The sequence below is a fragment of the Choloepus didactylus genome, chromosome 5 (genome assembly GCF_015220235.1).
Source record: "Choloepus didactylus isolate mChoDid1 chromosome 5, mChoDid1.pri, whole genome shotgun sequence".
Lineage (NCBI taxonomy): Eukaryota > Metazoa > Chordata > Mammalia > Pilosa > Megalonychidae > Choloepus > Choloepus didactylus.
Window position 1 is genome coordinate 82,353,009 of NC_051311.1, and position 15,685 is coordinate 82,368,693.

Consider the following 15,685-nt stretch of genomic DNA (forward strand, 5'->3'; position numbering starts at 1 on the left):
TTCTATTTAATTTTTGTATGTTGAGGTTATTTCTGGAAGTTTGAGACTATCTTCTCCCAAATAAAGTTTCCTGTGTTATTTGAAATATTTGTCACTTTCTAATCTTTGGGGAGTTGTTATTTCAGTCTGTGTTGGCTGGAATATTAAAGGCACTTTACTTTGTACATACATCCCAAGGGTACTCACGTTGTCAGATTTAGTAATGAACAGAATGAGTCATCTCCACTGATGGTCAGAAAAATAAAAACAAGTGCAAAATTTTATCATTCAAACCAAAGAATTGCAATAGAGAGATTGTTCCTAATTAACATATTGTGAAATAAATGACTCTTTGTGGCCCTAACACTAGACCTGTTGTTTGTTTCTGAAGACATTTTGGAATACTTATTTGTTGTGTGAGTTTCATAATAGAGGGGGGAAAAGATAAGTATTTATAAAGATTTAAATCCAGAGAGATTCAATTTCCATGAAAAAATAAGGATCAGGGGAGTGGGAGAGGAGAGGTATTTTTTTTTTTTAAGTTTCTTTAAAATAGTGCAGCTCTTTTCAAAGACAGTCAGGTTTCGATTATTGTAGACAACATCCGAGATCAATAGTTAGCTGAAATTTACAGTGAGAAGAAAGGAATGGGAAGCAACTACTTCATTAGTCTGTAAAATTGAAATTGGGGAAGAACAGAGGGCATGATCCCCAGGGGGACTTGGTGTCCTCTAAAAACCCTGAGAAAGGATTTAAAAATTTATTTATAATTGATAAGTGCTGAGTCAGTAGTGTTCATTTTTTCCCTAGTTTCCTGATTTGGCTATTATGGTTTCATGAGTTTTGCCTTAATTTGTCATTAAAATCTCTAAGATAAACTAGCAACATTTCTTAATGTCTTTTAATTTTTAAAAAAATTGTCATTTAGGAGAAGCAGAAAGGCTTCATGTAGAATTTATAAAGTGTAAGTAACAGGGTCGGATGTATTTCCTGGATAATACCAGGCCGTGTGAATACCAGGCTTTTAAGTACCATATGTACAATGGTGTGATTGTTCCTACAAGACTCTTCCAGTCCTGACACATTGTGGGTCTAAGAAACAGCTGCTCTGGACTTCCACCAGATCCCAGAGAAAATGGGTGTTCTCCCTCCGCTTCCATTGCTCAGGGAGCTCCTCTGTCTTCCGTGGGGAATTGAAAGCCAGAGGTGTTCCTAGTGCAACCAGGTTTCCTTGGGGTAAACCAAAACAATGGAAGAGCAAGGTGTGTTCATAATTGTAGAATCTGAATTGGGGTGCTGAGCAGTATGGATGGGTCCCCAGGTTGTGACAATCTTGGAGTCCTCTCTTTGGGATCAGAATTTCCTAGGAGACCAGGATGAGAAACATGATATGGGGAAGAGTTAGCTCTTGCCTATTGTCTCCCCACATTTGCCAATACCTCTCCACCTCCCCCATTCTATACCTTGTTTCCTATACATCCTTCCCAACCCATGCCCTGATTTTCATTGCCTGTATACTTAATTCAGCTGGTGAATGGATTTAGTTGGCTATTATGAAGTAGCTTGAGAATCCAGTCATAGATTCTAAATAGCTGACTTTATAAAATTTCTTTAATGTAAATCATTTGTAAATTAGGGACTCAATTTAGTTTGCTGTCATTGTTTCAATTTCAGTAAGATTTTAATAATCAGCTCTAATATAGTAGTGATAGAATTAATAATTTATGATAGCTACTGTAAATATCAGTAAGGCCTAACCTAAGACCTCAGTTACAAATAAATGCTAATGTGCAAAATTATTAGGTAGGTGGGATTCCTGTCATGAAATAAAAGAAATGTAAAAGTATACCATTATTCCCTCATAGTCACTAATAAGTGCAGTAAAGACAGGAGGGTTTAATTCAGACCTGCAGATGGTTCGACAGGGCCCATCCAATTTTCCTTGAAAATGTTGGCTGACGCAGTTCAAAAGCTGTCTTTAACGAAACACATGTATATAAATTCTTTAAAAGTAACATCTAAAGAGGTCACGTAATGCACTGAAAATTGGGCCCAAAAGTTAGCTCTTTTCTTTTTTTCTGAAACAAATGAAATGTTAAAGTTAAGATTCTGCTTTTGGTATGGTGAGTAGGTCATTTCAAGGATACCTATGATTGTGGTACTAACTTTATGCTTTAAGTAAGAAATCAAGACTAAACCCAGTATACTGTGCCTACTTCAAAAAGGGCTCACTACAGTTTTTTTTATTGTAATTAAAATAATCCAGCAGTGTCTGGATGACCCTGAGGAGAAATAAGTGTTATAAATGACTAATGTTCCAGGCGAGACTCACCAATGGGTACTGATACATATGATGAGAAATGCTTTATTTCCATAGTCTCAAAGTATCTACCCACAAGATACTTGTTACTTACTACAGTGAACAATCTTGACAGACACAACCTTAGCCAAGTAATCAAGGTTATCATCACCAGTAATGAGACATATTGTCATCAAATACCTCCTGATAAAATACCCATAGCAAGGCACATCATCACTTCTGTGGTATTCTTGTCAAAAGTGCATATCCTAAATTTAATTACGAGAAAACATCACACAAAGCTAAATTTAGAGACATTCTGCAAAATAACTGGCTAGGACTCTTCAAAAGCATCAAGGTCATGAAAAACAAACACTGAGGAACTGTCCCAGATTGGAAGAGACTAAGGAAACATAACTACAAAATGTAGTGTGCAATCCTGTGTGGGGTCCTCAGCCAGAAAAGGGATGTTCGTGGGACAATTGGTGAAATTTGCATATAATCTGTAGAATAGTTCATGAAATTGTATGAGTATTAATTTCTTGATTTTGATAATCATGCTATGGTTGCTTAAGATGTTAATATTTGGGGAAATCAGGTGAAACATGTGGGAACTCTTTCTACTACTATTGTAACTTTCTTGTAATTCTGAAATTATTTCAAAATCAAGAGTTAAAAAAAATAAAAGATGGACTTCATTGTTATTTCCACAGAAGAGTAATACGACTGTTAGTTTGCCAGTTTTATGTATACCTTTAAAAATCACTAGGGATACAAATTACAGAAGGGAAGAAAGGAGAACAAACCAGAAGTAGAATTTAGCATGTGAGAGTCATAGTTTGGGGAATGCTTTTTGGCAAGAAAGGGCATTAGCACTTTAAGGCAATGTGTGAACTGGGTAGAGTATCTTCCAGTTCACTTCAGTGACTGATATTTGCTGAACAACCAGTAGGTGCTTACCGCATTTCTAGGTGCTCTACTGGAGTACTAGCCCCCTGCCTGAAGAAGTGCTTAGTCGTTTGGTCTTGTTGGAGGGACAAGAGTCCTACAGATATTAGAAATTAATAAAATTGATAAAATATTAATGAAATGGATAAAATGCACCTAAAAGAAGTACTAAATTGAATGCTCAAGTGGTAAATCCAGGCAGCAGAATAGTGGCACATCTCCTCACTCTGAACTGTATTTTGTGGGAAACAAAGGAGGTAGGAAACATTGTTTCTCATGAAGCAGATGCAAAATGTGTTATTTTCACTGCTGTATTTCCATTGCCTGGCAGAGTGATGGCACATAGTAGGTGATCATTAACTCTTGGTTGAATAAATGAGTGATTAATACCTTGGTGATTTCATTCCTTCATGATTCCAGCCAGCCTTTATTGAGTATCCACTAGGGACCATGCATTGTGTTAGGTGCTGGGAACATAAAGGATCCCAAAACCTAGAGGTGATTTTCCTAAAGAATGCTGTATTAGAGGGATATAAGCAGGACAGAGTGGAGTGGGGGGTGGAGTGAGCCTTCCTTCCAGAGGATGAAGGATGTGTGAGTTATTTTGAAGAATAGTTGGTGGGGAAAGGCAGTAAGAGGCCAGAATCTCAAGTAGTTGGAAAAGCATTGGCCTAGGCATAAGTAAGTTCAATGTGACTGTTGAATGTGGTTTGTAAAGGATGAGACTGGAAAAGTGGGCAGGGGCTAGATTTGGAAAGAAGTTTGGACTTTGTTCCTCTGTTTCTCCATTGAAATACTTGCTGGCTCCTCGTTTCCTAGAGAAATTGTTTTTCACTAGTTTTCAATAATCAAAAGTAGTCGAAACCAGTGTTTGATCAAACTTGGAAATAGGCTTGGTCATCAGAGCAGAAGGGGGAGCAATAGTAGAGACTTAGAGTTTGATTCTCCCCCGTCAGATGGGGGTTATAAAATTTGCAGGTAATATTGTAGGACCATTTGAAAAGTCAGCATTGGGAATGGAAGTCAGAGTTCAAATCGGAGAAAGAAAAGTTGTGGAAGAAAAATCAGAAATACGAATGTTTGGTTGTGTGAGGAGCATGAATGACCAGCGATGAGACAAGATTAGATTGGGGAGAACATTAGAAGAAACGGCATCAACAGGCTAGGCTCTTCCAGCCTTGGGGTGGCTGCTGAGTCACTCGGTGCAGCGTGGAGAGGGCAGAGGTGAATTGACTTGGGTGTACTATATCAGTTTCCCTGTGCTATGTGTTCTATGACTGAGTATTTCATACTTGGAAAGATAGATCAGAAGAAAGGCAGAGGGGTGTAACAGATACATTTTTATCCCTTTCCTTATCATAAAAAAAAGGAAAAAACTCCTCAGGAAACTTATTGTCATATTGCAAAGAATTCTCTTAAATAATACTATTGTATTGTTATAATCTCACATTGGAAAAGGGCACATGATATTTTTTTCACCCAATACATGGTGGTAGATTTGATATATATGATTGGAAAATGATAACTTACTTTTTAATGAAAATTTTTGTCTTGAATTGTGGAGAAAGTAATTATTGTTTTCTCTAACTCAATTCCACTTTGTGGCATGAAGGCTATACCCACCCCACCCCCCACCCCTGTGCTATTATCCCTGAGGCAAATAATTCATTATTGGGGCAGAGTGAATTTTAAAAGTTGAGTCTCCATCCCTTCCTATCTCTGCCTTAGCATTTTAGGAAAATCCCTCTTAACACCTTATCAGTCTAATCACTAAAGATTTTTTTTTTTGCTGTTTTATCAGGGAAAAAACAGAATATCAGCTTTTTTTCCTCTCAAGTGGCTAAGCCTGAATCTTTCTCAGTTTTAGTTATTAATAGCGATTTCCAAGAAGCTACAGTAAGAAAATAGAGATAGGGTTTTTAACTTACTATTGTAAGTGGAACACTTACTTTGCCCATGGCAGACCCAGATTGAGCCTCTAAATTTCTGGTTAGCAATGAGATAAATGTGTGTGTGTGTGTGTGTGTGTGTGTGTGTGCATGTGTGTGTGTGTAATATCTAACGTATATACATAATATATTTTTCTTGTACTTGCCTGTATTTACAGGCTTACGTATCAAATTCTCACACATTCCTTTGATCCTGGTGATGTCTCCGTGACGGGGGCAGGGCAGGTGATGCCATCCTGAGTTAGCAAATGGAGGGACCAACGACCACATGATTCATAAGTAGTGGAGCTGAATGCCGGGGCTCCATCTTGCAAGTTAACATTGTTTCCATTTCCTAAGTGCTAAGATGCTTTTGAGGTAATTGTTTAACCTCTGTCTTCTAAGGTGCTCCTCTTGGCTGGCAGTTTGCCAAAACCATAACCTTTCTAGTATATTGTTATTTTTCAAAAGAACTGATATGTGGATGCAATAACGAGTACAAAATTTTATTTTTCTGACCCTCATTTGTTCTTGTAGCACTTAGGAAAGTGCATTTGTATTTATAATATTAAAACTGAGGTGAAGAGTATGTTTATGACTCTTTGGGGAATAAAACTTGTTCATTTAGTGTCACAGTGAAATTGCCTTCAAATAAATCTTAATGTGAATAATTTCCTCCTGGTACTGTTAATTCATTTCCTCTTTCCTTTTCTGTTTATCTGTCTGTAAAATGGGAACAAAAACCACCTCCTTTACAGAAAATTAGAAACAATATATAAAGAGCTTAACAAAATCCTTAGTATAAAATAGTAATGCAATACTTCTACTTTCTTACTCCCTTGAACATAAGTCTGGCAAAAAATAAATTCCAAATGGGTTAACCTTTAATCCTTAGAGCAGGTTGGACTCTGCAGGGAACAGACTCTGAGGTAGATGTTAGCTGCAAGGATGTTTATTAGGGAGTGCTTTTGTGATCTTCCACTTTGGAAGGAAGGAGAAGGAACCAGGACTGGGCAGAGGGAGAAGTGGAGCTGTGATGCAGGCCCAGTGATGGCCTTGGTCACCTGAGCTGTAATGGCCCTTAAGAGTTGTACCGGGTTGGGATGTCAGGCCCTGGCCTTTGCATCCCCACACCAATTGGTCATTGGATGCCGGATGCTCTGGGAAGTGGACATGTCCTCAGACAAAGCAGCTCTCTTCAACTGAGGCATTCCCAGAAGAGGCTGGTAGCTGAGGGCAGTCTGCCACAGCAGTCCCACCAGTTGGAATAGTAAGTCCCTCATTTCTGAAGAGGGATCCGGGCACCACATCACAGCACCCACAGCCCTGCTTGACATTTGCCTTGAGTGCAAATGGCAGTGGTTCAAGCAAAATGAAGTTTTTTGACCCCTGTTAGCTGTATCCTCTTGACGGTCAAGGACAGCAATATATTTTCAGGTGGTATTTGTAAAATATCATAAATGAATACATTTTATTACATTCGATTCTGCATTTTCCAAGTCATTTAGGGAGCCATGTGGCATGTCTCAAGGCTTGACCATAACTGTGTCATAACAATGAGAATCCTGTTTGTAACGTTGCCTATGTCTGTGCCTCCCACATATGCCTGCAAGGACTGACTGCAAGGCTATTACCAGAACACAGGTAGATCCCAAACATGTGACATGTCTGAAAACCAGCTGATTGGCACACAGCCTTTCTTAATTTTTCCTGGGGAGTTGTCTTTAAGCCTTAGAGCGATGTCCAGGAAACAACATCTCCTGCTCCCATGTCTCCTTTCCTTTTTTTTTTTTTTTCAGTTTTTTCGGACTACGTGTCGCATAGTTCTGATGTCACACTTATAGCCAGCTGGAAGTCTCAAAGTTAAGAATGACCACCTCTTTACTTCATCCTGTGGAGTGGAAAGACAGTAGGGGTAAGGGAGAAAGTTCTATCCTGTACTTCCACAGTGAAAGTACCTATTAGAATCTCCAAATGACTGCTGTCATTCTTCAAAGCTTGACCCAGGAGCTATAAAAAGGAGAGAATCTTTAATTAGAGTATTAACTTGGTTTTCCACACCATGTTTTATCTTTCCCTATGGGGGGATATTTGCACATGTACAAAGGAAGAGACCCCTTTTCCTCTTCCTCCACAGTTGATCATTTCATGAAATAAAGTACCTGGAAAGACTTTAGTTTGCCTTAACCACCCTTTCCCTTTATCCTATTTTTTCCAGCTCTTTTTCAGGTTCTTCAGAAATTCTACCTCTTTCTCCCCTTTTCCATTTGTGTGCCCCCAAATGATCTTCATAACACCTCGAACCTAAGTGCAAATACATCTCTGACAAGCCAGAGTCAAATGTACAAGGTGAAATGAGCATGGACATAGGAAAGAACCAGTTTTAAATGTCTGTGAGGTATGTAGAGTTCCTTTAGAATCTCCACACAGTCAGCATCTGCATCAGTGTTAGTTTCTGTCATTGCTGTGCTCCAAGCACCAGTGTTCAGTATTTTACAGTGATCTCACCTAAAATTTTTGGTCTTATTTCCAATACAGTTATAGCTTGTTTTTGTGGAGAACAAACAAACGTTTCATTTGTGTATTTAATAAGATTCCGTGGGATAACCTTAGAACCTGTGAACCATGGTCTCTGTTTTGAATAGTCGGCTCGCAAGTGACCGTTCAGACCACGGTCTGTTCAGGAGTCAGAGATCCTTTTATCAGGAAAACGAAGCCATAGAGTCTCTTCTGACTTTGAGGGATGAGTTTGTTTCCTTTGTGTCATGAGGGACAAGCTATTTTCATTATTTTTTCCTGCTTTATGTTCCATTCATATTAGAGTGCAAGGGCAAGGGCAGTGGCTGCCGGCTCGAGTGGAAGGTGGCAGATAGAATCATTGTAAATACTGTTTTTACAATGAAGTTGTTATTGTCTAAGATTTAGAGTTCCATGATTGACTTATAACAGATTTTATAATTTGTCTGATTTTCAGTTTTAAAATCATAGAACCGTGTAATTGAGCTTCTCTGTTCTATATTTAAAAGTATTAAATTATGGAATTGTTTCTTGCATGAGCAAATTTGTATCATTGAAATTAAGAAACAACTTCCTACTTCACAGCACTATTGTGCTTTCTTTTTATCTCCTAGTAGGATATATTGAATAGCTGTATTTAAGAATGTTCCTCACCGCTATTTAACTTTTAGTAGGCCGTCAATAGGTACTAAACCGATATCATTATATAAAGAAATGGCATTTTAAGTGACGTAGGCAGCTAAATCATGTTTCTCTAGATCATTATTCTATATTTAGAGCTTTCAGCTTACATGCATTTTTAAGTACTTGGATATAAACTAGCTCTATATATCTATGTTTATTAATCCAAATAAATTTTTACCTAGTAGCAAATGGGTAGGGATGAACACAATGCCATACAAAAGTCTTATTTGCTGTTTAAACTTTCACTCTGATGCTTTTATGACTAAGACAGTAGTGCTGGACCTTTATACTCCAAGTTCTATAAGGGTTCATCCTGTGACCTTTTCTGCAACTACCAAAATTGTACAGTTTGTAAGACAGCAAACAAGAAAAGGAAATCAAGGGATCAAGACACTGATCATGTTTAATAAACCCCAATGTTATGGAGAAAAATACCCCTAAAAGACATACAATGAGAAGCATTTTTATATAAAGAATTAGCTACTTTACAATAATTGTAGGACAGCAGTGAATTTTCAACTATAGACTTATTTCATGCAAAAACACTTAGAGAAATTTAAAGAGATTTAATTTTAAAAGTTGTATCCCAAATGGCACCTAAAAATAATATAAGATTTAAATGCAAGTGATGGACATGCAAATTGACATTTCATTAAAGTGTATATTGGTTTTGAATCTTTACTCTTCTAAACCAATTTCCTATATTCATGACATAGTACATGTCACCACTAACAAGCATGAGCCAAGTATGTTTTCAAATTCTTTGTACTTTTGCCTAGAACTTCTTTCATCTTTCAGCTTGTCTCTTTCAAAACTTGAAGCCTAAATATTTTTCCTGAGTTTAGCATTCATCCCTCTATTCATTAGTTCCTTACACAGTAAGGTGAAGTTACTCATACATCTTCAAGATCAAGTCTATAGAGATCAAAGTCATTCTTTGAACCATATCCTGAAATGTTACTCTCCAATGTGATCTTTATCTTTTAAATCTAGGTCACCATTTCTCAGGGGCTTCATTCATTTATCCATTCATTAATGTGTTTGTCCATTCTCTATTCCTACTTTCAGACACTCATGCTAGATATCAAAGTTGAATTAGAAATAGTTCGTTTTCTCAAGTGGAAAGACACAAGTAAATAAGCGCTGTAATATTGTGTGATAACTACACTATTTGAGATGTACTCAAAGTGTCTTTGGAGCACAGATGAGTATAATTTGTTGCCTTTGGATCCAAGGATGTGGGGAGTGAAGGAGTAGAGACAGAAGATCTTCTAAAGAGCTAACTTTTCAAGTCAGCCTTAAATAAGGCTGATTTGCAGTTCCCAGTGTAGAAGGGATGGGGAAGGCATGCAAAATAAGGTAATATATGTGTAAAGGCTTTGAAGCCTGCATGAAAGAGCTTGAGAGAATTTGGGTGCTGCTGGGCATAGGGTATGTGGAGGGGTGGATGGGGTGTGAGCCTGGAAAGGTAGGAGGAGAGAATTGTAAGGAGCCTTGTAGGAGATGTGTCAGATGGCTGTTGTGTCAGATGGCTGTTGCAGCAGGGGACAGATGTCCGTTCAATCATAGGCAGTAAGTAAAACCGAAGCTAGGCTGTTTTGGGACAGAGTTCTCAAGTATGAATTATGCTGTATCATTGCTGAGCTGAAAAGTCTGTTGCCAACTCTCTGAATTTCAGGTTGGCAGGGGCCTTTCAGTTCGCCTCATTTTATAGAGGCTTCTGAGACCCAATGAGGTTGAAGAACTTAGTAGCTTGTCTTTAATAATTATAAAATATTATATAGCTAAAGGTCAAATTCACCCTCATAGACTACTTTGGTAAGAAATGAGATAATTTCAAGGTTATGAATCAGACTAACTGTCATCAAAGGTTTAAAAGCTCCTTTGAAAGAATGAGTTTTTACAGGTATAGAGTTTAATTCTTAGAATTTTGAGTGCTCTCTTAAAATAGTATTGCCAGTAATAAAGCAACCCAGCTGTTGAGATCCAGAATGTTTAACAGTCATAGCCATGCCCTCATTCATTCACTCAGTGATGTTTACTGAGCTCATACTGTGCACCAGGCTTGTACTGAATCTGACATATAATTAGGAGCTAAAACCAACACCATCCTTACCTTCATGAAATTTACAGCCTATTGCTCGAGACATCAGTCATTTACACCAATAAGTGGTGGTGTTGAGTGACACATGGTGCTGCGAGTGCAGGTAATGACGGGGTTGGGGAGAGGGGACATTAAAGAAGGCTTCCCGAAGAAGTTGCAACTAACTGATATCTGAAGGATGAATACAGGTTACCAAGGCAAGAAGGGGAAGGAAAAGTATTCCATGGAGGGGAGCCATCATGCACAAAGTCTCTTGTGAGAGAGACATAGCGAGGAAGGTATTGAAACAAGGTCATTGTGGCTGGAGTACAGACCACGGGGGTTGAGCGGTACATATAAGTCCAGAGAGAAGCACAGGCCTTACAGGCCATGGTAGTGATTTTTGTATTATTCTCAGAGCTTTGACATATTTAAGCTGGAGGATAACATGCTGAAAAAAGCTCCTCTAATTGTTTTGTGGGAAATGGATTGGAGAGAGTTACCTGAGAGTATGAGCATAGACTTATTAGGAGGCTGCTATAGAAGGCCAGGCAAGAGGTGATACCAAGGTTTGGGTGGTGGTGGAATGGAGATGGTGAGAAGAGAATGGATTTGAGATATTTAAGAGATAAGGTCATCTTGATGTGCTGTGATGGATTGGATATGTGAATGAGGGGGCATAACCCCTAGGTTTCTGGCTTGTACAGTCATTGGAGGGTGTTGTCATTCAACAAATAGGGAACACCAGAAGATGATCCAGTTTGGAGACACCTAAGGATTGTATGAACTAAAGCCATCATGAAATAAGAGGAAAATGATTAACCTCATTACGGTGTTGCCCAGTATTGTATGTTATGTTTTATTGCCTTTTCCTTTAATATGAAATAATTGAACCCAATGAAAGAAAGGTAAAATTTTTTTTCCTGATACCACATGCAGAAAACTTAAACACAAAAATGACAGAATCAAAGATATCTCTGGTGGCATTGTGGACATGGAGTCAAAGGACAAGCATGGAGACAGGGAGACTTCCTGGAAGGCTTTGCATTGCCCTATTTGAGAGATCCAGAGAAGGGGTAGCAGGAGTGCAGAAGGGAAGGTGAATCAGAGAGATGTCTCCATCTAGGATTATCAGGGTAAAGGAGAGATATCTGTAGATGACTAACATTTTAGGTTAGGTAACTGTGAGAGGGAGAATAGCTCAGGATTGGTTGGGGAATAAGGAGAGAGAATGGGTTCAGTTGGGGGCATGCTAAGATTTAGATACTTAGACATATAACCAGAGACACACAAGATGGAAGTTTGCGTCAAAAGCTCAGGACACATTCCAAGACTAGAGAGAGACTTAGCAAGTCATATATCAACAGGTGACGATGGCAGTCTTGGAACTCTCTCTGTCTGCAGAGAAGGGATATAGATAGAAGAGAAAAAGTATAGTTTAAACACGTGAGGTCTTTATTAAATGACTAAAATATGCTAGACAGTATGGTAAATTATTTCAGACAGATGGCTTATTTAATGTCCTACTACCTTTTGCAATTCCTTTCTTGTTACCACCATTTGCCAGATGAGGGAATGGGATTTCTGAGAGGTTGGCATCTTGACTAAGGTCACACAGCTAATAAATGGTAAGATCAGGCTTCATACACACATCACTCGAGGGTGTCAAGTTCAGTGCTCTTTTCCCACACCCCAGCCTCTGTACCTTAGACTCTTGAGGATAGAACCCTGGGTTACACCAACATTTAAGAGGAGGACCAACAAAGAAGGTCCAGAGAAGAAGGTGGGGAAGATGTGAGAGAAGGAGTAGGAGATTCAAGAGAGGATAGAACCCCCACCCCCAAAAGGTTTGGTGGATGTAGTCACAGTGAGATGACCTTACTGGGAACAGTTCCAGAAGACAGTGAAGGTCAGACTGTGTGGGCTGAGGCATGAAGGGAGGTAAAGAAGTGAAATTCTTGAGTAATACTGCTGTGTTCTAGAAGGTGAGGAGGGGAGGGAGATGGCACCCAACAGTGAGGAAGTATTTGGGGAGCTTTGGGAGTTAAGAGGGTGTTATGTGAGGGGTAAGAGCTGTACATAGAACTGGATTAGGAAATCCATGTACTTAGACTTCTAATAATAGAAGCTTCAATAGTGCTCAGCGTTTAACCACCGGGGATGTGAGAGGTTAAGATGACTTCATGAGTGTAGAAAGGCAATTCGGGCACACGCTTATTTTGAAGTCTTTTAAATTGCAATCAGTCTGTCTGTTCAGATGTTGATCCCTTGTAAGAAGAGGTCCCTGAAAATGATATGATGTAGTCTGTCATTTTTTGAGCAAACATCTTCTAGCACGTCAATATGAGGCTGTAAGGTAGTTAAGGTCACAGTTAGAAAATGATGTCATCAATTAGTGCTTTGCTAAAATGTTCTGAATAGGTTACAATGTAGTTATTTCCATCCATCTGATGTGCTTTGGGTTATGTTTTCTGTCCTCTGCTTTGATCTCTAGAGTTAATTTTGTTTTCAGATCACAAGCTTTAAAATATATTTGCAGTAGTAGCAATAACTTACTTTTGGGATTCATGTTGTATCTAAACCTCACTACCTATCTGAGACCAAATTATAAAAATTACTTCCAAGATTCTGGGCATATAAAACTCATAGAGTCAAAGCATCTACTATAATTTTCTTTTCATGTGAATTGTAAGTTGATTTCTGCATACTTAATATTCTGTAGGAGATGTCTTTTCTCTTTTCATATGATGAGGTGCATTTTCTTTACTTCTCTACCCTCTGCTCCTTTATGACTCCTGGGGGGTGTCACTGTGCTTCCATAAATTCCTTAAGTTGCTAAGAGATGACAAATCTATGCACACTTTCTGGTATTTCATCCTAGTCCTGCCCAGCCCTGCAGAATGTTTGAGAAGATAGCTAATCTGTAACTTCAAGGTAGGGCCAAATGGTGACCTCCTCCTCCAACTCCAAATGGTAGGAGCAAAGGCGTGTGGGGATTGTTACGGTGGCTGTGTGGTTAGCCCTAGGGGAGAGTCCAGTCTTTGCTAAATGAAATGTCCTTATTGGCTATGATACCAGAAGACAGGTTTTGTATAACATACTGTGCTAAGGTTTGGGGACATAATAATGAGCAAATAGAGGTACTTCCTGCTCTTGAGGACAGCATCATCTAGGGAAAATAAATCTCCTTAAGCAATATGACAGAACGATAAACCAAGCTTAATAACAAGCAAGGTATGTATCTGTCATTTATTATTGACCACATATTTATGAAGTAGCTACTGTGGGCCAGGCACTTAGGTGAGGGAGTGAATCTAACAGTGAACAAGACAGACACAATTCCTCACCTTCAGGCAATGCCTTTGCTTAAATATTATTGAGTGATATTCTTGATATTTTATATAATGGTTTTGTAAATTCCACATCTTTGAAGTTCATCTTTGTAATTCTTACTTGACCAAGAGGTTGGCAAAAAATACAAATTAAAGAGATTGATAAATGATTCACTCTCTTCAAAATATACAAATTTAAAATATAGTAGCAGGTACTAGCTTATCAAAGTGTACTTCCAATATACATTTATTTTTCCTAGTCAGTAACATTTAATAGTAAGCAATGTCACAGGATTATCTTCATATATTCTATATCATTTTTTTACAGTTATTGCCAGTTTTCGAGGAACTGTCCCATACGGCCTGTCATTGGAAATTGGAGATACAGTTCAGATCCTGGAGAAGTGTGATGGTAAGTGGGCTAGTGGTAATAGTTTAAAGTTGTTTGAGCAACTTCCTCAACACTGTTCAAACAGTGAGCTCATAAAATTTGTACAAATTCTATCCATACCTTAATCTCTGGAATTTTTTCAGTAGTCACAGCTAATCATTTTTGACATAACTTGTTTCTTTCACATTCACTATTTGACTTATGAAAAAGCTTAATTTGGTATTTTTTAAGCTGTTGCATTTTTTGTCCCTCATGTTATTGCCATATATTCAGTGGATGCCAATAGAGAAAGCAGTTGAGGCTACTGTATTTGTGGGAGCTCCTGGCTCAGTGCCAATCCTGAAGGCTTTACTCACAATTTCAAGGATCTGGCAGAGCTCCCAGGACAAGATCTGATCATACAGAGGAAGAAACAGAGGCCCAGAACAGAAATGGCCAACCCACGGCTGGGTATCTGCAGGCCTCAGGAAGGACTCCTGCCCAGGCCTACTCTGCTCTAGTCCTTCTCTCCACATTTAGACTAAAAAATATTCATTGCATTTGAAATATTAGTGGAATGTACCATATAAATTTGTATGATTATTATTAATTTATGTATCAGGTAACTCAATAAATCGAGGCACCTAATATGTTTTCAAATGTTTCTGTGCCTGTTCTATGAAAGATCCTTAATTCCAGATCTTAAAAAGATTCCAGATAAAGTAAGTACTTTTTTTCTTATTAAAAAAAAAATAGTCATTTTGAAGTCTTAATATGTTCAAAAATATCTGTTTTCCTCCTGAAAGGTTTTCCTCATTAGGAGTTTATAATATGAGATTCTCTCATTATCATGACCCGTTATAGATTAAATTGCATTTTCCCAAATAGAAGTACTACATTTAGTTAGAACCTGGTGTTTAATGGCGAATTATTACATGGATGCTTATTTTGTCCACTGTAACTGATACGTTTAGAAATAAAATAAGGTTTCCCATATCATTATCAAATATATTTATCTATTTCTACTTTGTACAAGGATACGAAATCTGTGTTGAATTGGTACACGAAAATTTCCTCCATAGCTAATGGGAGCTGTTTTGTAATCTCAAAACCTTTTTGTTTGGAACAGTTGGAGAGACCTCTCCAGGGTGTTTTTACATTTTTCATAAAGTTTTGGTTTCTGTTAGACTAAATATTTATAAGTCAGTGTATTTTTGGGTTAAGTCTATATGGGATCTAACAAAACCCATACAGAATACAGAGATTCTGATTCTCAATTTATACCACTAATTTCTGCACACTGATTTTAAAATGGTGTTAGGCACATGATATTACAATATATCCTTTTAAGAAAACATTAGGAACAAAAATGTATAAATACAAAGTTCAAGTATTTGCTTTCAAAAATTCAATTGTATAGAACATTTATTACATAGTAAAATAATTCCTTACCAAAACGCAAAATGATTTCTACCATTGAAAAAATTACAAATTGAAAATAGTATGTTTTAAAGAGGGCTACATAGTAATCATATATATGCATAT

At 37.9% G+C, this 15,685-nt stretch overlaps 1 protein-coding gene across 4 annotated transcripts in view; it reads left to right on the forward strand.

Moving 5' to 3' along the window:
* The window catches only part of DOCK4 (dedicator of cytokinesis 4), a 460,132-nt gene that overhangs the window by 180,090 nt on the left and 264,357 nt on the right, over positions 1-15,685 (forward strand). For all 4 annotated transcript variants that reach the window (XM_037836357.1, XM_037836356.1, XM_037836355.1 and 1 more), the window contains exon 2: positions 14,099-14,182. In XM_037836357.1, coding sequence (XP_037692285.1) covers positions 14,099-14,182 — 84 coding nt within the window. The remainder of the gene's footprint in view (positions 1-14,098; positions 14,183-15,685) is intronic.